The sequence below is a fragment of the Zonotrichia albicollis genome, chromosome 12 (assembly GCF_047830755.1).
Source record: "Zonotrichia albicollis isolate bZonAlb1 chromosome 12, bZonAlb1.hap1, whole genome shotgun sequence".
NCBI lineage: Eukaryota > Metazoa > Chordata > Aves > Passeriformes > Passerellidae > Zonotrichia > Zonotrichia albicollis.
The window spans coordinates 7,265,183-7,283,420 of record NC_133830.1 but is presented as its reverse complement, the minus strand read 5'-3'; the positions used below and the strand labels follow the sequence as shown (position 1 = coordinate 7,283,420).

General features: G+C 41.6%; 1 protein-coding gene and 1 long non-coding RNA gene across 2 annotated transcripts in view; one reads left to right on the top strand and one right to left on the bottom strand.

The window, feature by feature from the left end:
- Positions 1-231: 231 nt before the first annotated feature.
- Positions 232-16,853, bottom strand: LOC141730708 (uncharacterized). Its single transcript, XR_012582333.1, has 2 exons — positions 16,541-16,853; positions 232-1,379 (listed from the first exon to the last, which is right to left on the bottom strand). It is a non-coding gene; the product is annotated as an uncharacterized LOC141730708 (long non-coding RNA).
- CEP15 (centrosomal protein 15) overlaps positions 16,325-18,238 on the top strand; it is a 20,637-nt gene continuing 18,723 nt past the window's right edge. Inside the window, exons 1-2 of the mRNA XM_005488384.4 lie at positions 16,325-16,596; positions 17,535-17,615. Coding sequence (XP_005488441.3) covers positions 16,388-16,596; positions 17,535-17,615 — 290 coding nt within the window. The 5' untranslated portion in view covers positions 16,325-16,387. The remainder of the gene's footprint in view (positions 16,597-17,534; positions 17,616-18,238) is intronic.

The following is an 18,238-nucleotide window of genomic DNA, read 5'->3' as shown; positions in this document are numbered from 1 at the left end:
TAAAATAGCAATGTCATTAAAACTGTAAATATTTTGTTGCTTAGATAAGCATCTTCTGGGAACTTTGTATCTATGGTATATAATCATAGAATTTTATATTTTCATATAAAGCTAATTTTTTTCTAGTTTCACCTCCTTCCTAGTTCTGTGGTGGTTATGTGACTACAAACCTTCTGTGTTTCAAGGTAGTGAGATGCCATCATCACACTCCAAAAAAGATTTCCACACATGTCATTTCTTTGGGGCAGTGATTGTGAAAGTTGGATTCTTTTTTTTCTTTGGATTCCATTGTCAGTGTGTGCAACAGGATTTAGACTTAGCCAGTCACTAGATACGTTTGTCTCATTGATCCATTCAGAAGAAAAATAAAAATGTGGTGTTTGGTTTGGGGAAAGGGTGGGAGGGAGTATTTTGAGGGAGACTTTTTGTTCATTTTTGGTTTTTGTTTGAGGGCTTTTTGTAACTTGAAGAATCTTCTTTTTGTTATGTTAAACTATATCAAATCATTCTATTATAGTGTTATTTAATATGTAAATTGTATTGCTATACATAAAATAAAGTATGGTTTTTGATGTATTTATGGACTTCTTACTTATTTGCATAGAGTACACACAAGGAACAGATGCAGGAGTCAGTATTTCATTGTCCCAGGCATGCAGGAATGATGAGATCCAAGGCCTGCTTTAATTAGATCTCAGATTTGCGGGCAGTACTCAGCTGGGAACTGCCACTGACAGTGGAGTTCACTGTTCCCCCCTTAACTGTCTCCAGCTGTTAGAGAGCTGCCAGTAAATAACCCATCCCTTTCCACCAGTGCTCCTCCCCAGAAAACTGTGACCCATCAAAATCCCTTTTGGACAGGGGACTGTCTCCATCCTGAACCAGACCTCAGATCCTGAGCTTTCTTGCCAGCTCCTTTGGCATTTCCTTCCATCTATTTCTGCCTTACAGCCTGGAGGAGCAGGGGCTTCCACCAAGCCACCATCACAATTTGCTGTGATGAATGGCATTGCTCACTAACCCAGCACTGGCAGGAAAAGCAAAGCACTCATTCCCATCTCAGACAAACTGGGGGGGACACAGATGTCCCAAATCCTAGAGACTGCAGCAAAAATCCCCCATGGGCTGTGTTAGTAGTCACAGCTCCTTGCTGCTCCAGCCAGGAGCTGAAGTGGACAAGTGATGCCATCTTGGGGTTTTGCAACAAAACCTTGGCAGCTCCAATGCCACCTCCCACTCTGGTTCTGTGCTCAGGGCTGTGTCACCTATTTTGCTGTTCCTCGGGGGAAGCCACTCAGGTTTTTGGACAAATTTTTGTAGCAATCTGCTTCTGGCAGCGCCTTCAGAAACACAGCAGCACTCAGACTCCAGAGCAGCACCTGCACAGGGACAAAAACATCAATAAGTCAAACTGCTTGTTGATGTAAAATTGCTTATTAAAATCAATACACTATATCTGCTGCCTTTGTGCTGCATTCTCACCTGTAAGATCCATGTTCTGGTTGACTGGGTGGAAGAGGGATCCTGGAACACTGGATGGGGACTGGGATCAGCAGGACACTGCACAGCAGCCTGATGACCCTTGCTAAGCCCCTCACCTTGCAGGGTGCTCCCTCCAGCCCCTGCTCTGGGGTGCTGTCTCCTGCACGAGCAGCAGGGAGCTGCTTCCCAGCCTGCCACACCTGCTCTAGGGGATGCTCCAGCATTTCCACTGCCCTCTATAACTTACAGACCACAAGGCACCCAGGGGAAGCTTCCTCTGCCCAGCTTGGCTGCTTCACCTCCATGAAGATGGAGGCCCCTGCGTGCACAGGTAGGTGGGTACACAACACTTCACAGCAACAATATGGGAAAAGAGTTGTGTAAATCCTGCTTGTCTGGGAAGTGCCTGAAGGATGGAGAGGATGGCAAGCTGACCATGAGCCAACCCCATGAGCTGCAAAGTCTGGCAGGTCTGGCAGGTCTACACTGGGACCAGGAAAGGACATCTCCCAGTCTGCTCACAGCAAGGTTAAAACCATCTCATTTTGGGAAGGGAGAACCACACAAACAAAAAAATGTAGCCCCGCTGAAGACAGACAAAAGGACAGCAATAGGGATGGGTGGTGAGCAGGAAACCTGAGCCGAGACAGGATGAACTGAGGCACTGCCTAGTGAAATGATGGAGGGAGAGGGCCTGGAAGAGGCAGGAGCAGAGAGGCTGTGAGGCTTGTCTCCTGAATCACCACTCCTGAAGGAAGGCTGTAACTGTTCCTATATCTTCAATAGATACAACAAAAACCAGAGTTTGGCAAGCCACAAGGAAGGTAGGGGCCAGGCAGTGGGAACATGACCTGGGGCAGCCATGGAACAAGAAAAACAGCTCTGTAACAGCTACAGAAATCAGAGCACCCCAAGGCAGCTCCTTAAATGAAAAACCAGGATATTCACTAGACAGCAGCACCTCTGAGGTGAGCCCCCAGCTGGTGCCCCCAGATTGTCATTGCACAGACAACAAGCAGGGCAGAGGTCCCTGCACTGCCCAGGTGCAGGAGGCCCTTGCTCCTCCTGGTGAGCAACACAGGCAGGAGAGGAGGACAAGAGAAAAGACAAAACCTTGGAGAAAGCACTTGGATTCCATGCTTGGGAATGAGGCCTGGCTGAGACCTGTATCAAGTGGAAAGATGTAGTAAGTAGTTCATTAATACTTTGGCAACAGAGATGTGATTTACCAGCACTTCCCACTACTAACAATATGCCTGAATTAATTGGTGGTATCAGGAGATCCCAACATCTTCTGTAATAAATAGCTAACAAGTTTAGCCTTTAAGGCTTCCAGAGGCTGCTAGCAGTCATTTTAAGCAGGCACAAATAATAGCAGCATTTTTATTAAGTGGATTCAATTGCCAGAAGGTTTATTTTCAAGACCTTTTACAACATAAAAATAATTTTGATCAATGACTTGGTCCCAGTCCTATTACTTAGCCAATTGAAGCCCCACAAAGTGCTTCCTGCACTGACATGCCATCCCCACCTGCTGGCAGCCACCTTATTGATCACTGGTGATTTCTGCTCCCCTTTGCTGCCAATCAATGGTTTTGATGTCTTTCTGACTTTGTAATGCTTTAAGAAGCAACACTCACAAAGCAATCTTTCCTGACACTGTGTTCAATCAATCTGACAGTCACTGGGCTTGCTTCTCTTTTCTGAAGTTGTTATCTTCCGTATGTCTGAAATCCTTGTTTAGGAGTCAAGCCTGCTTCGTTCGTGTTTTGTGCTATGGTTTTGAATTTTGAAAAGATTCTGTAATTCAGTTCCATGTCTCTTATGGTATCTGTTTCAAATATTTCACATTTCCCTGTCTCCGTGTCTCTGAGCCATGCTTTCTGCACAGCTCATCATTTCTGTCACTCCCCAGTTCCAGCCCTGTTGGTCCTGTGTTCCATATCACAGGATATCCTTGCACTACATCTAATCATAAATACTTTGTTCCTTTGTCTGAGGAGCTGCTGAAAGAGAGAGGTTTTGGGTCAGCATCAGAAGAAAGCAGAAGGTACGTGTGTTTTGTCTTGGGAGAAGGCTTTATTGGCTGGAAGCCCAAGGCTCAATATAGGGAACATGGCAGAGCCCCCATCGTCTGTTTCACTGGGGTTTTTGATCTAAAATGATGCCCTGTCTGCAAGATGAGAGCAGCAGACTCTGACTGCTCAGGCAGGAATGAGACACCGAGGCAACAGTGGGAACCTGCAAATAAAGCCCAGATAATAAATCTAGAACAGACTCATTTAAAAATATTTTCCCATCAGGATAGAGAAACAGTGACTTCTCAGCCCTGCATCACAAAGACCCCCAGAGTCTGCTGATGTGAGGCTCTGTCAGTCAGTCTGGAGTTCTGGGGTGCTGCAGGTCCCTTCCATGAGAGGGAAGGCTGTATCCTTTCCAGCTCCTTGCTGAGAAGGAAAAGCAAAGGGAGAGCTGATGAGCTTGACTGCAGGATAAAATGAGATCTTTATGCTTCTCTCAGCCAGAGCATGGGAGGGAAATTGTGATCTCCTAAGGAAAGCCTGGCTGTTTTTTAATGTGGGGTTGCTATGGGGTGCACAAGAGGGATGGAATAGAGGTGTCCTGTGTGTACTACATAAATGAGCATTTTTCTGTAACAAGGTGCTCATTGTGTTTCATCAGCACACAATCAAGAAGAACAGAAAACCATAGAAAAACACTAAATTGAGGCCTTCATTACTTGCAGCCTGATGGGACCATCAGCACCTCACTGCTTCATTCTCCTGACAGGTTCAAATCATTACCTTCAATGGCATTGGCTCAGTGTAGAGCTGTTGGACAAACACTGCGTCTAATCATCACATAAACATTTTAATTTAAAATATAATTTAATTCAATTTAAATTAAGTATCATTTCATTACGAATCTTAATACAGTGTGACTGTGACCAAAAGAGGCTGTTGGCTTGTAGCTGTAATTTATGTAGCTGTATAAAAATGGTGACACAGAATAAAAGGTGACACTTTATTTATCTAAGTAGAAAGGTTATCAGACTTTGCAAGTAGCAAGGAAAGTCCTTAGTGCTGCTTAATATTAGACTTCAAGCTGAAAAACACCTTTATTGGGCTGGGGTGAAATCATAAAAACTCTTAAAGGTTCAGTACCTTAGGTTATGAAAGGCTCTGCCTTCTGAATTTTAGTGCTTTAAATAAGCTTCCTTATAACTTAAATCCAATTTTCTAGATAGCTTCCTACTTTGAGCCTCTTAGACATATGTTATGCCTTTGCCTGAAAGTCTCCCAGTGACCTGTAAATTGATTGCAGCCTGTGAAATTGTCCATAAGTAAATCTTTGCACCTTTTTCTTCCTCCTCTGTTTTCTGAAATAAAAAGGGTGCAGGTGGCTTGTTTACTCTCAGGCTATAGATCCTACATGGACTTCAGAAGCACTATTGACCCCCTAGCAGCATGCACCTGGAATAACAATAACTGACTCAGGCTAATCTAGATGAGCCCTGGCACAACACAGTTTTCTCTATTAGTCAAAATTCTCCAGTTTCTCCATGGGTGCCTGATCAGGCAGGGCTCAGCACCTTCCAGTCCCCAGGGAAGATCAATGGCTGGTCTTTGATTCATCAGCTTCAATAGTTTCTGAAATACCTTGTTGTGCTGGGATCCACAACAAAGATAAGGTATGTAACTGCCAAAAAAAGACATTAAGCTGGAATTCTGTCACATAAAAGATAAGACGAAAATAAATAGAACAAGCTCCAAAATTACAAGCAAAAAAGAACACGGTAATTTAATATAAATTATATAAAATTGCTCAAATTACACCAAAGTTCTTAAATATGGAATACTAGTATACCCCCACTTTTTAAGCCTTAATTTCTTTTTGGTTTTATACCCATCACTGCATGTAGCTGGGTAAAATAACAATGCACAAAATGATAAAGCAAATTTTTCAAATGGCCACAAAGTCAGAGACACGTGGCACAAAATGCTGACCCAGTCCAATGCCTTCCTGGTGCTGTCCCGTTTGTTCACAGAATTGTTTTGGGGCAGCTGCATCCCCACAGACTTTGAGCCAGATCAGGAAAGTCCATTCTGTCACAAATGGCTGAGAACCCACCACTCTGGGTGCTTTGAGCAGATATTTGTTATTACCACGTATTTAATGACAGCCCCAGCAATGAACAGCCCTGAGCAGGATTGGTGTTTCCTGAGCACACAGCTACCCCTGCCCAAATTTTCTGCTTGAATCATGTCTCACCCTCTTTTCTTCCTCAGATTATACAGTGGTCCCTACCCAAAATAGAGAGTAAAGTCCTATTATGTCATTTCCTTCTAAGTCCAAAAAGTATGTCCAAAAAGGTAATGCTAACTTTGGATTCTTTGACTTTTGGAGCTCCTTCTCCACTTTTTGCCTGCACTTCAATTGTTATTGATTTTCCTCTGCCACCCCTCAGTATCCTTCCTAGGCAGCATGATGCATTAACTTTCCATATAATGAATTTTCCCATTTGGTTCTGTACTCTGAAATACACCCACCTCTAAATGAGATTTCAACACTCTGCATTGCTGATTTCCAGGTGTGGGCCATAGCCCTCATTTTTCATAGGTTGGGAACACCAAAAGAGCCTTCAAGACCCAGAGGTCTTCCTTTTAACACAATCACTGCTGTACTGGGGGGAGGAGGGCTTTTATATTTTTATATTAGTTCCAACAATGAAGTTATTAAAGCTATTTTCCACCCTGCAAGAAAGCTACCTGATGATGATATTGTGCCTGTCTTTTAAACTAATTTTATTTTAATATGGTGCATTTGCAGGTATCATAACCTTATTGGTGCATGTTATTCCCACTTAATGACTGAAAAGGTTATTGTTTGGGGAATGGGTTTGTTCTGGGTTTTGTGGGTTTGGGGATTTCTCTCTTTAATTTTACCAACTGCTAAAATATCAGATACTAAGCCAATTCTTTCAATGATTATCCATTGTTTTGTTGACTTCAGTTTCCTGAGAAGGATACAAGGTACGTTTGCAAAGCAATATGGAGAAAGACCTACAGCTATCCCAGGTAGGATGGATGCATTCACAAACCTAAGGGTCTGTCCTAAGCCAAGGAAAAGAGCAGGAAGTATATCTGTAGTTCAGCTTCTCATAGAAGAGGAATACATTTATATATATATATATATTTCTATACTCAAATCTTCCACACTGGATTTGAAAAATTGTGTCACTAAATCCACATCCCCTCTAGGGTGGCACCTCTGCAGCACTGGGACATCACAGTCTGCCTGACCTGAATGGCAGCAGACCTCCCAATAAAAGATCCCCAGATCTTTTATTTTCACTCTTAATTACTTACCGGATTTTAAAAAATTCTTTTCACCTTGTGTAAAGCAGGATTTGTTTCGCAACATGTTCATTGCAATTACTACAGCTCACACTATAGCCCAAAAGCAATATTAGGAAGTAATGAGATTCAGGAGAGTGGAATTTCTGCCTTCCTGCAATTATGACATTTGTGTTAAGAACACAAACTTTAAAGTCTTTTTCAGACACTGACATGAACATGAGATCCAGGGTGGGTACGAGGTACTCAGTGACCAGGTAGGCACAGGAGGACATTGTGCCCCTGAGATGCCCAGCTCTGTACCTGCCTCTGGATTGACAGGGAATAGCTGCCACCAGAGGTGACTTCAGAGGACATCACATCACTCAGCTGGCTTCCACAGCTCTTCCATGCTTCCACTTCTCCCTGAAACCATCATTGCCTCTGCCCAGCTCAACACCTGAGCTTCCCATTAAGAGGAGAAATACATCTCCCTCTCCTCACAGGTGAGTTCTAGTGCACACATTTCCTACTTACAGAAAGATCTTGCTGGTCATAAGCAAGTGCCTAAAGACAAAAAAGTATTGAAAAAAGGATCTCATATTGTACATATATACACATTATGGCCATGTTTTGTATTAAACTTCCCTCTATATTTAATAGGAATTAATAGATATTTTCGCAAATAGGTCTCAAATGTTATAGGTAATAGCAGAGTTCAGCAGGTTGATTATTACTGCTGTAGAGCATTATCTGCTGATGAGCTTGTAACCCATGTTATCCTTATCTGCTAGGTGTTCATATTATTCATTAATAATTTATAAACTAACCTCATTATAAGGCTGTAGTATCAACTGCAACAGATTAGAGCAAAACCACACAGGACTCAGGCACTAAAAAGTTTTTCTGTGCAGCTAATCCTGGCTTTATTATACATTCCTATTGAATTTTATTGTATTCTTGATATTCGGGAAAGCTCCATTTCTTCCTGGGGCATGGTTATCAATAATCTGTGGGCTGCATTTTCCCACATGACAAATGATGCCTGTAGCAGGAGCTGAGCTCTGGCCATTGTGTTGGTGCAAACAGGTTTGGGAACAGGACCAGCTGAGGATTGTTCACTAACCATCCTCAGGGTGAGCAGAGCTCTACACAGGGTCTGAGTGCAGCAATGAGGCCACAGCAATGCCCACCCCTGGGCTGTTGCCTTCAATCTTCCTGGCACAGGAGACCTAATGTCTGACACAGCCTCCCCAGTGCACTAAACTGTGCTTCCCTTCTGGGCCGTGCTCTCCGTAGATTTATTTCACTAAGGTGGTCACAACACAAAGTACTAAACCTACAAGCAGAAGCACTTGCTGTAAAATGGATGAAGAAATTCCCAAAGGACAGGGAGTGGTTCTTTTCCTGATTTATGTGTACAGAAGAGGGAAAAGCTTAGAGAAAAAAAAGTGGTATATGTTCAAGTCGTTAATTTTTCACAACAGTCCCTTTCCAGTGCTATCTAAATAGCAAGTCAACCTCTGCTTTTTACAAAATCCTCTGCACTTGAATGTTTTCTGCCAGTCCTCCCTCTCAAAGTGGCATGAGAACACTGACAGCCACAAGTGTTCAGCTGCAGGATCTGGCTTTGTGAAAATGAATAGCTAAACTGGAAAGAGTAGGACAGTCATCCACAGGGCACACATGCTTGTTAAAATCCATTGCTCTGAACACGACAGCACACCTTTCCTTGGAGCCCCTTTGGGCAAGGGACACTCTCAGGACATCCAGGAAGAGCAGCTGTCTGGGCAGACTCTCAAGGCAAAAATCTGGGCTTTACCAAAGCCATGGGCAAAGTTCGTTTTGACTTCAGCAGAGCCAAGATTTTTCTGTCACCTTATCACTACATTTCTTGGCTTCCAACATTACTGAATATTTTTCTGAGCAATTTTAGGCAAACCTATCTTCTGACAAAGATATTCATGATGAATAGTAATTATTCTGTAGTAGCATCCTGGGACTTTAGCTGTGGACCCACATGCATCCACAGCAGCAGCGTGGGGATGCATAATAAAGAGACAGGTTGGGTCTTTATTCATGTATGGTACTCTTTACTTTATCCTCAGACATTGCCATGAAGGAATTTAAACTGAGAAGTAAACACAAAGATGTGGATAGAATCCCTGGTTCAGGATGTGCCTGTCTACAGACTGCCAAAGCCTGGTAAGAATTGATGTCTGCTGCTCTTTGTCACCTTGCCTGAGTATCCTCTATTGTCCCTTCTTAAAAACAGTCTGAATTTTCCTCTACTCTCAGTAATCGATTTTTCAGCCTCTGTTATGTTGGGAAAATCTGTATGGAGCACCACTGGTGTAGTGGCAAACAAATCACAATCCTGCACCCTCACAGCAAAGGGATGGTTCTTTCTAAGGAACTCCTGTGATGTTGCCTTGTTTTTCCATAAATGGGCCTTTGCAGAACATTTTTAGAGTTTGAATTTTAGAGTTTAGAACACTTTAGAGTTTTAGAGAATGAATGATGCCATTTCTAACTTAGTGTTTCCACCCAGATTAATCTGATTTTCTGCATATATTTCAGCCCATAAAGTAGCCAGTAATCTATCTGCCTTTTAAAACTCTTACTCAAAGTAAACAATATTCCCAAGCCACATTTATAATAAATCTCAGTCTTGTAAGCTGTGAGATCTTTCACTGTCTCTCTTCCTCCTCACCCCCATATCATGCTGAGTCATTTTCTAAAATTAGTCCAGTTGCTTTTCTATGAGCAATGAATGAAATCTAAAGTGAATGAAACCTAAACATAGACTAGACCAGGTGGATGAGGAGAAGGAAGACATGTAATCATAACTTTCCAGCCTTGCCAGAGCTGTATTTCCTTATAGTCCTGCAAGCATATGAAATGAGACAACAAAAAAAGCAAAACAAAACAAAACAAAAAAAAAAAAAAAAAAAAAAAAAAAACAAAACAAAAAAACTATGAGGGAAAAGAAAAATTCCCTTTTTCCTTAGATATGTATTTCCGTTCCACTCCATTCTAAACACAAGCAATTAATGGGAAATGATGCTTTACTGGCAGAGATTATCCTGTGGTGATGTACCTCCATACTTTGTGGGATTTAGCCATGGACCCCAGTGCTTTCATGATCTCTCCTACAAGTAACACTCACATTTTCTCACACATGAATAGACATTAATAACCATTTCTACACCTGCCTACATGTCTTTTAGTGCAGAAACAATAGTCCCTCCTCAGAGCCTGTAACAAGTCTAAGACAATTCAAAGTATATAAAACTTCCACACTATGTTTTCCAAATATAACTGGGAAAGCATAATTTTAATCATCCCTATTTGATTATTCCAGTTGGCACAATGTGTAAAAAGGTATCACAAATTATTTTGAGAGATTACCCAATTACAGAGAGACATTTCCAGAGAGGAAATTTAGAGCATCTCAGTAATGGTTTGATTAATACACCAGTCATATTTTAGCAACAGATAGTTTGATTGCTTATATGAACTGGTTTCATTCCACTTGCTTTAAATACAGAAAAATACTAAGCAGAAATGCAGCTCTGTGAACAACAGAACTAAGGAGCCTGGCTTTCTATATACTTGGGTTGGTAGGAAAAAAGCCTACATGAACTCTCTGACATCTTATCAATTTTAAGCTCTCCTTACTACTTTTATTTTTCTCTAAATAGCCATCTATCTTCAAAAAAACTTTTAGAACGTTGATGTCTTTGGGACTAGTAAACTATTTCACTTGGTGTTAAATTTGGCTGCAATTGGTCAGCTTCAAAAATCACTGGAAATAGAGATGTGTGCATGCATTATATATAAACACATAGGCCACATTTAAATAGAAAAGCATCCCCTTTAATAAACTGATATAAACTGCTCTAACTCTACAGCTTTTGCCCATCACTCCCATTTTCAGAAATTAAACCATCAACCATCAACTGATATCATTCTTTGATAAGGTTTAATGAAGAAAATAAATGGTACTCCCTAAGGAAAGTAATTTTCTCATTCCTTGGAATGTATATCTTTTATATCTTTACTGCTTCATCTTTCCAGAGAAAGTACTACATTATTGCAAAACTGAACCATAAATGACAGAAAAGCAACCACTGACCCTTTTCACATCAATGGCAGCACTGACATTTTTACCCAGCTATTCAAAGCCTGGACTCCACAGTGCTGTCCATAACTCTTATCATAAATAGAGTCTGGTTCATTAAGACCAAAGACAGTCAACTGTGCAAGAAAATCTGACACCTCTGTTAGAACTTGCTGTTATTTGAATATTTTAAACTGCAGCATTTGAAAACCAACTTGAAAGCTAAAATTTAAATTCACCTGCCTTTCTGTGCCTCAGGCTACGAAATGAGTTCAGACAAACAGCCAACCACAAATAATGTCATGTAGGACTGTGTAATGTAAAGCTCATGGTGAGATCACAGCAAATAGAAGGTTACATTAGGAAGCCTACACATACAGGAAGATTTTCACAACACAGAGATGCTGTGTTCAAAACATCCTCCCAATGCCTGAATGGAGCAGCAATGCCCTGCACCCCTACACAGCACAAACGTGCCACAAACACAGCCTAGTTGGCAGGCAGAGCCAAGCTGGCTGCACAAGTTGTGCATTGTGTGCTTTTTACAGGTTTTCCCTCTGCAGTTTTATCCATAGCCAGAGGCACAGAGCAGCAGGTGACTCAGAGCTTTAATTTTCAAGTTTTCCCTCAATGAAGACCAGCAGCTGATAGCAATACTGACACTGGTGGTGGGATTCTGGTATTTCACCAGCACAGCTCAGCTGAACAGGTCTGCTATGAAAAACTTCCCATGGGAAAGGCTCTGCAAGTCAGGCTTCCCTCCAAAGGTCACCAGGAAGCCATGACTCAGGCTCCCAGTCACAGATGGGTGAAGGTCCCTGTTAAAATGACCCCATTCTCCCTCCCTCTCTATTCAGTCTAGAAGTTCACCTGTCTGATGCTCAAGCACTTCCCTAAGACTTCTCTGTTCCATAGAAGGTTTATTCATTACAGAATCATAGAGGGATTTACATTGGAAGGGACCTCAAAGATCATCTAGTTCCACTCTTCTGGCCATGGGCAGGGACACAAACGGATTATAACCATTTGTTCTTCTCATAGCACTATAATTTTGTTTTAAAATCTCCTTTTCACCAAGATTAATATTATCATTCAATTGTTAGTAGGAATCAGATACTCTTCCTCCTTCTGTTTTGATAAATAAGGCAGATATTTTAATCTTTTCTCACAAAACAAGTTTGCTTCACTCTCTTGATCATCCTGAAAGCTTCTTCTACACATCTTCATTTCTCTTGAACTCAGGTGACCAGAAACACTCCAGATCCATCACAGCTGGTCAAACAAGTAGAATGACCCATAACAGGTTTGCAAGATGCTCAGGTGAACAATTCTCTCAAAAGTAACGAGGGGTGAGACAATCCACCTTTTCCTCCATTTCCTGATTATGGGTAAACCTGAGGGGAAGGGATTAAATTGACAGATAGAATATAACCTGTAATTTGGGGTTAGTGCAGATTATTTGTGTCCCTTGGAAGTATTCATGAATTATGCTTTTACATGACTTGGATAACTTTTGTCTCTCTTCTCCTTCCAATTCATTCATACAAAGGAAATATGAAACATTGACATTTATACTTCACACAGTGTTATAAAGCAAAGTTGATTCTTTTTATAACACGAGGCTTGAGCTACATAGATTCTGTTTGCTTTTCTTAGATTTATGTGACCATGCTCCTTGCTTCTCTGCTTTTAGGATGGTTGTTAATATTCTAAAGGTTTTGTTACATTCTTTCATACTTTAAGACATTTCCTGGAAAGAATTGTTTATCAAACCAGTATTTTGTGTTTGTAAGAAATGTAACTTCTCTCCGAAAAAGAAAAAGGAAAACCACAACCAACAACCACATTTCATAGAAACAAAATAGAGAAAAGAGATTAGGAAAAAAAAAAATTTCATATCTTTTAAAATCTGCTATAAAAGCTTCTTCTGAGGCTTTTCATCTCTGGTTACCAAACAAAATGCTATTAGACTTTTTTTTAACCATTTTAGCAAGGCTAAGGGTGCTGCTCAAAATTGTGGAAATTGCAGGTCTGAGCACTGAGCTGCTCTAAAAATCAGGTCCTGTGTGGGTCAGGTTGGTCATTTCCTCTGAATAAACTACTCAAGAAAATGTTGGCTTTCAGCAAGTTGGTTCAGACTTGAATCCACTCTGGCAGAGATGGGAACAGAACTCAGGTTTTCTGACTGACTGATCAAATGGCTCGACTGTGCTATCACCAAGAAAGAGACTTTAAAGAATGACTCTGAAAGGTTATATTCATTGAATTGCTGAGTACATAAAATGTGTTGAAAGAAAGGGTAAAACTTCTTGAAAGGTTTTAGAAATGGTTATATTTCTAATCTGTTGTGGTAGGATTTTCAACTCCAGTGTTCAGCGAACCTAGACTGACAAATTTATTATAGTTATAAGGCTGAGAAACCTATTAGAAGAAATATAATGGAAGGTACATTTTTGCGAGGCTTTAATAGGAACAGAAACAATTCAACAAAAGACTAAATTCTGTAAGGTGGGAAAAGTCATTTATTAAATCTTTCTAAAAAGATTGACTGACCTTTCTTTAAAAAGTGGGGCTTTTTTTGTAAAAAATGAAAAGCTCAAGCTTCATAACAACAACCCAGTAAAAGGGTTTATTAGAAACTGGCTTCCTGCACAAGTTCAGTTATTTTTATTGTCAGTATATATTGGTGTTAGGCAGCAAAAGAAGCACTGTTGACTCTCTAATTTCTCTCTGGAACTAAAGAAATTCATAATAAAAGCTCTCAAAATCTAAACAGAAATTTAAAAATAGAACACTGGTGCTTAGGTTTGTATGGCAAAATCCAGAAACAATGGGCTGAGAATTCAGTTCATAAGGAAACTGTGCCAGAACTGAGAAGGTGGTGTTATTTCTTCTACCTCTGCTTACAGTAAAAGTCAAGCTATTAATATCAGCCATCTTGACAGTTGTATAAATGCATTTATTAAAATTCAAAGTACTTTTGCTGCTGCAGATGTATCATCATTACAGAATAAGACAATTTTAATGTATGACCAGATGGCAATAGCATTACTTAGGGTGGCTAAAAGTTATAGGGTGTCTTGTACATACAATGCAAGTGTGGGAAGGAAGAAGCGGAAAGCAAAGAAAAAAAAATTAAAATATGTGTATTTCTTTAAAAAAGTTTTAAAGTGGTTTCATATAAGAAAACTCCTTTCTAACAGTTTTCCCTTTGAAATACTGGTGCCTTGCAATCCCAATATATAAAAACATTTCCTTTTTTAAAAACTGACATATGGCAAAAATTGGTAGTAGTAAATAAATGCACACAAAACTAAATCGTGCCATCCTAAATGTTAGTAAAAATGACAAAATAAAATACTATCTATATAAACTATGCACAGGTGTGTAGCATATTACAAGCAAAAAACATATCTTGCAATTATAAGCCCACAGTATTTATTTCAGTTGTCTGTAATTACATTTTTTATATGTTTGTTTAGTAATATCAATCCAAGACATCATTTTGAGGATATAATTAACTGCATGTTAGAACAGGATGTGTTAGACTGTTTTTGTGTGCTGAAAGAGACAAAAATCTCTGTTAGCTGTATTTAAGTGCCATCTAGTGTCCCAATCCACCAATTTCACTCTGAAAACCCTCAAAGCTTCCAGAGCAAAATTAAGTTGCAGAGTTAAAAAACAGCAAGGGTCACAATGTTCCCATTTCAGCACTAACATTAAATTCTTAATCTGTATGGACAGTAAATACAGATATCAGGGTCCCACTGGCAGGCATCTAGTTTTTCAGATTTTTACAGCTTAAAGCTTATATTCTTGACAACTTCAGGACCAATCTAGGTTAAAATAAGTTTATATCTGAGTCACATTGTCACATAAGAAATTAGCCATTAGGAAATTATGTCTTCCATCCTGTCTCTGTTTCCACAATACTGAACAATTGATAGTATCTGTAACTTTACTAAAATGCTTTTGGCATGCTCGTCACAAATGGCATCTCTAATGGTCTAGGTAAACCAAACTTCAGTTTGTCTCTTTTCTTTCTGAAATTCATTAAATGCTAAAAAGAAAGATCGCAGCCATTACAGAGAGCTGGTGTAGCTCAAAATAAAATATGGAAAAATACTTGGGCTTTCTGCTGCAGTTGGTGTGACCATTACAATTAGCTTTTGGCACCATTAGAAATAAGGACTGACTCGTACAACTCTGTGACATTTATTGGAAAGTCTTGTCTTTAAATCACAATGATAAAAAGAAATTAAAATACCTTTTAAAGTACTATTTATCCCGACTGCTACAATAAGCAAGGGTAAGTTGACAAGTACATTAAAGAACTTCTACTTATGTCATGAAGTGAATTAATGTGAATTTGTTGCAGAAATATAAAATGGGGAAAAGTAGAAAATATAAAGATATTAAAAACCATAAGAAATAGGTTTTGATCAGCAGTAAGAAAGGCTTGTGACGAGGTGTCTTAAACTAGGATGAGAGAATGCTTAGAATATGGAAATCAGGCAAGTCAAGAACTTTGAGCAGCTTTTAGAAATCTACAGCTGCACATGTGCATAAATCTATTGGGCACAAATGAAATGGATAAAAACATCTTTTTCAGCTTTATCTAGCTTGGAATTTTTTTGTTTGTGTTTTCTGCGAAGGACAAAACATTTACAGAAAGCAAAAAAGGTGGATTGCGTTTTTTTATTTGATGTATATTTTGACCTAAGTTTGCGTTTAAAGGACTAGACGCGGCTCAGCAGCCCTCCAGACCGGGAAGGAACTCCGGTCTGACACACGGGCAGGATCACATCAGAAGGTTTGGAAACCATGTGGAGAAGCGGGCTGGAGCTGCCAGGCGCTGCCCCGGCTCGGACATGGAAATCTGTGCCTTGCACAGAGGGAGGAACGCTTGTTTTAAACGCAAATCCCGGCAAGAGCCCCTGGGCTTCCGGGACAGCAGCTCCGTGAAGGGGGGCGCGGGCGCGCCCGCGCCCCCAGGAGCCTCTCCCCGCGCTCCCGCCCCGGCCTGTGATTGGCCCCGCGCCCTCTCGCTCCTCCAATCCCAGGGGCGGAATCCGTTCCAGCCCCCGCCTGATCCCGCCCACCGAAGCGACAGCTCGGCTCCACCTTTCCGGCCGTCTCCATGGCAGCGAGGGCGGGGGGTTTTAAGACGTCCCGGAGACCATTGCGGTTGGTTGCTTTGCTTTTCGAAGCCGACGAGGCTAAAGGTAAACTAGCTAGTGTATTTGGTGATTTATTTTTATTTCCTGACTTATTGTCCCGTAATTATACGGGATAGTACCTTTCAAAGAGATCGTAAATCCATCCTCCCCCCCACCCTTTCCCAGTGGTAGGGCGCAGGCGGTGCGCGGCCCCGCTGCGGCCGCGGCGCTCCCGCCCCGCTGGGGCCGCGGCCTGAGGCGGAGGGGCTGCGGGTCCTGAGGCGGAGATGCTGCACTCGGCCCCAGGGGCTTCCCTGGGGCTGCCGAGATCCGGGGACTGCCCTCGGAGGTTCATCCCGGGCTGCCTCAGGCCAGGGCAGCGGCCGCCCCACGGTGCGGCGGGCGGAGGATGCTCAGGCTGGCGCCGGGCTGTCACTCACCATGGTGCCGCTCTGTCGCTCCTGTTGTCAGCCATAGGCGCCCTTAGGGACAGCAGGTACGGGCGGCGGGATGCTCCGGCTTCCTCTGTCCCCCGTAAAGGTGTGTCACAAAGAGCACGAAGTGTCCCTGCTGAAGGAAGGAGCCCTGAATGGGTGTGCTCCCTGTTACACGGGGTTAAACATTAGCGACAGGCCGGGCGGACAGAGGTGTTTTCAGAGTGTGGTAAAACATACATTCCTAGAAGATGCACGCCAGCGTCAGCAGAGGCCAGTGATGAAAATCAGTGATTTCAAAGTTACGTGTGACACGTGATAGTCAGAAAGCCTTAACTAATGTCATCTTGATGACCTTTTTTAGTTCTGCCACCCTTTGACATTATCAACACGTGACAAGTTATTTAATTTTACTTAAAGTAGAAACGCAGTCACCTCTGAGGTGGAAAAAAATAGCCAAAACATTTTCAATCTTCTTAAAAGTGCTATACGATCTTTATTTGCACCACTGGGCAGTTGATCTTAATAGCTCAGAAAAAAGCCAAACATTAGGTTCTAAACAATTTAAATGTAGTTTCCTGTGAACAGGTCCCTGTATCTGTGAGAAATAGTTTCCAACTATAACTGTGTTTAGTGTAACGTGACAAAAGCCAGAAATCATCATGTAAACAGTAATAGTCATTTATGTAAGTACAAAGTGTGTGTGTGCTTGTAAGCATCTGAAACTTGAGAAAACTCAGTGCTGAATCTGAAACTAAAAAAAACCTTTGTTTTCATAAATTATTAGAATACAGTGGCATTTTTTCGAAACCATATTGTGAACATTAGTAGTGTGAATGTATTCCAAGCAAATTGTAGCAATGCCTTGTGGCAGGTTTTTTGTCGATAGCTGACATGTATAATGTGTGCAGCTTTCTAACCAGAATTGTTTAATACTGGTAAGTGTACGTTAATGTACAACTTTAGAAAATTTTAATTTCACTTGGCTTTCCTTTTATAGAGTACAAAACTGGAGCAAACAACTGAGGATGTCATCCTGTTTGGCTCAGGAGGTTCACCTTGCTAGAAGACACGAGGAGATGTGAGTAGTTGTGCTCTGCCTCGCAGCAGTTCGTGTTGGGTCTTGTGATTTTCTCCCTCCCTGCCCACGACCCTCGGTGCCCGATAATCTGAGCCCTGCACAGCACAGTGGTGCTGCAGCAAGGGGCTGGAGTTCCAGGAGGTGGCACTCTTCCTTCAGGAACCATGGGAATTATTAGCATCCTTGCCTGCCGTTTAGGGTATTTGGGTTGATGAGGTTTTTGACTTCCAATGGTGGTACTGGTTTAAGATCTCCATTGTCAACCTGTCACTGTTAAATTCCTATTTGGGGAAGGTAATTGGATTCTCTCGCTCAATGCCTCAATTATAGAGTTGCTTTTTGTTGCCCTGTAAACTCAAATTGTGAGGCAAGTACAGTAGTGATTCAGGAAGATTTGCTTTTCTTGTAACAACTCGTACGTGCCAACGAGCAAATGTGGTACTGATCAAGTCACCCCAACCCACCCTGTCTTTCCTTCTTGGGGGAGATTCAATGTTTGTGAGCACCTCAGCATCTGAGGACTGCTGGTTGCAAGGTTACAGCTTTGTAGCAGCACAGCAGGTGATGCCTGCCTGTACCTTTTCCCTCCCCCAGCACACCCACCCTGCAGCCGGCTTAATTAG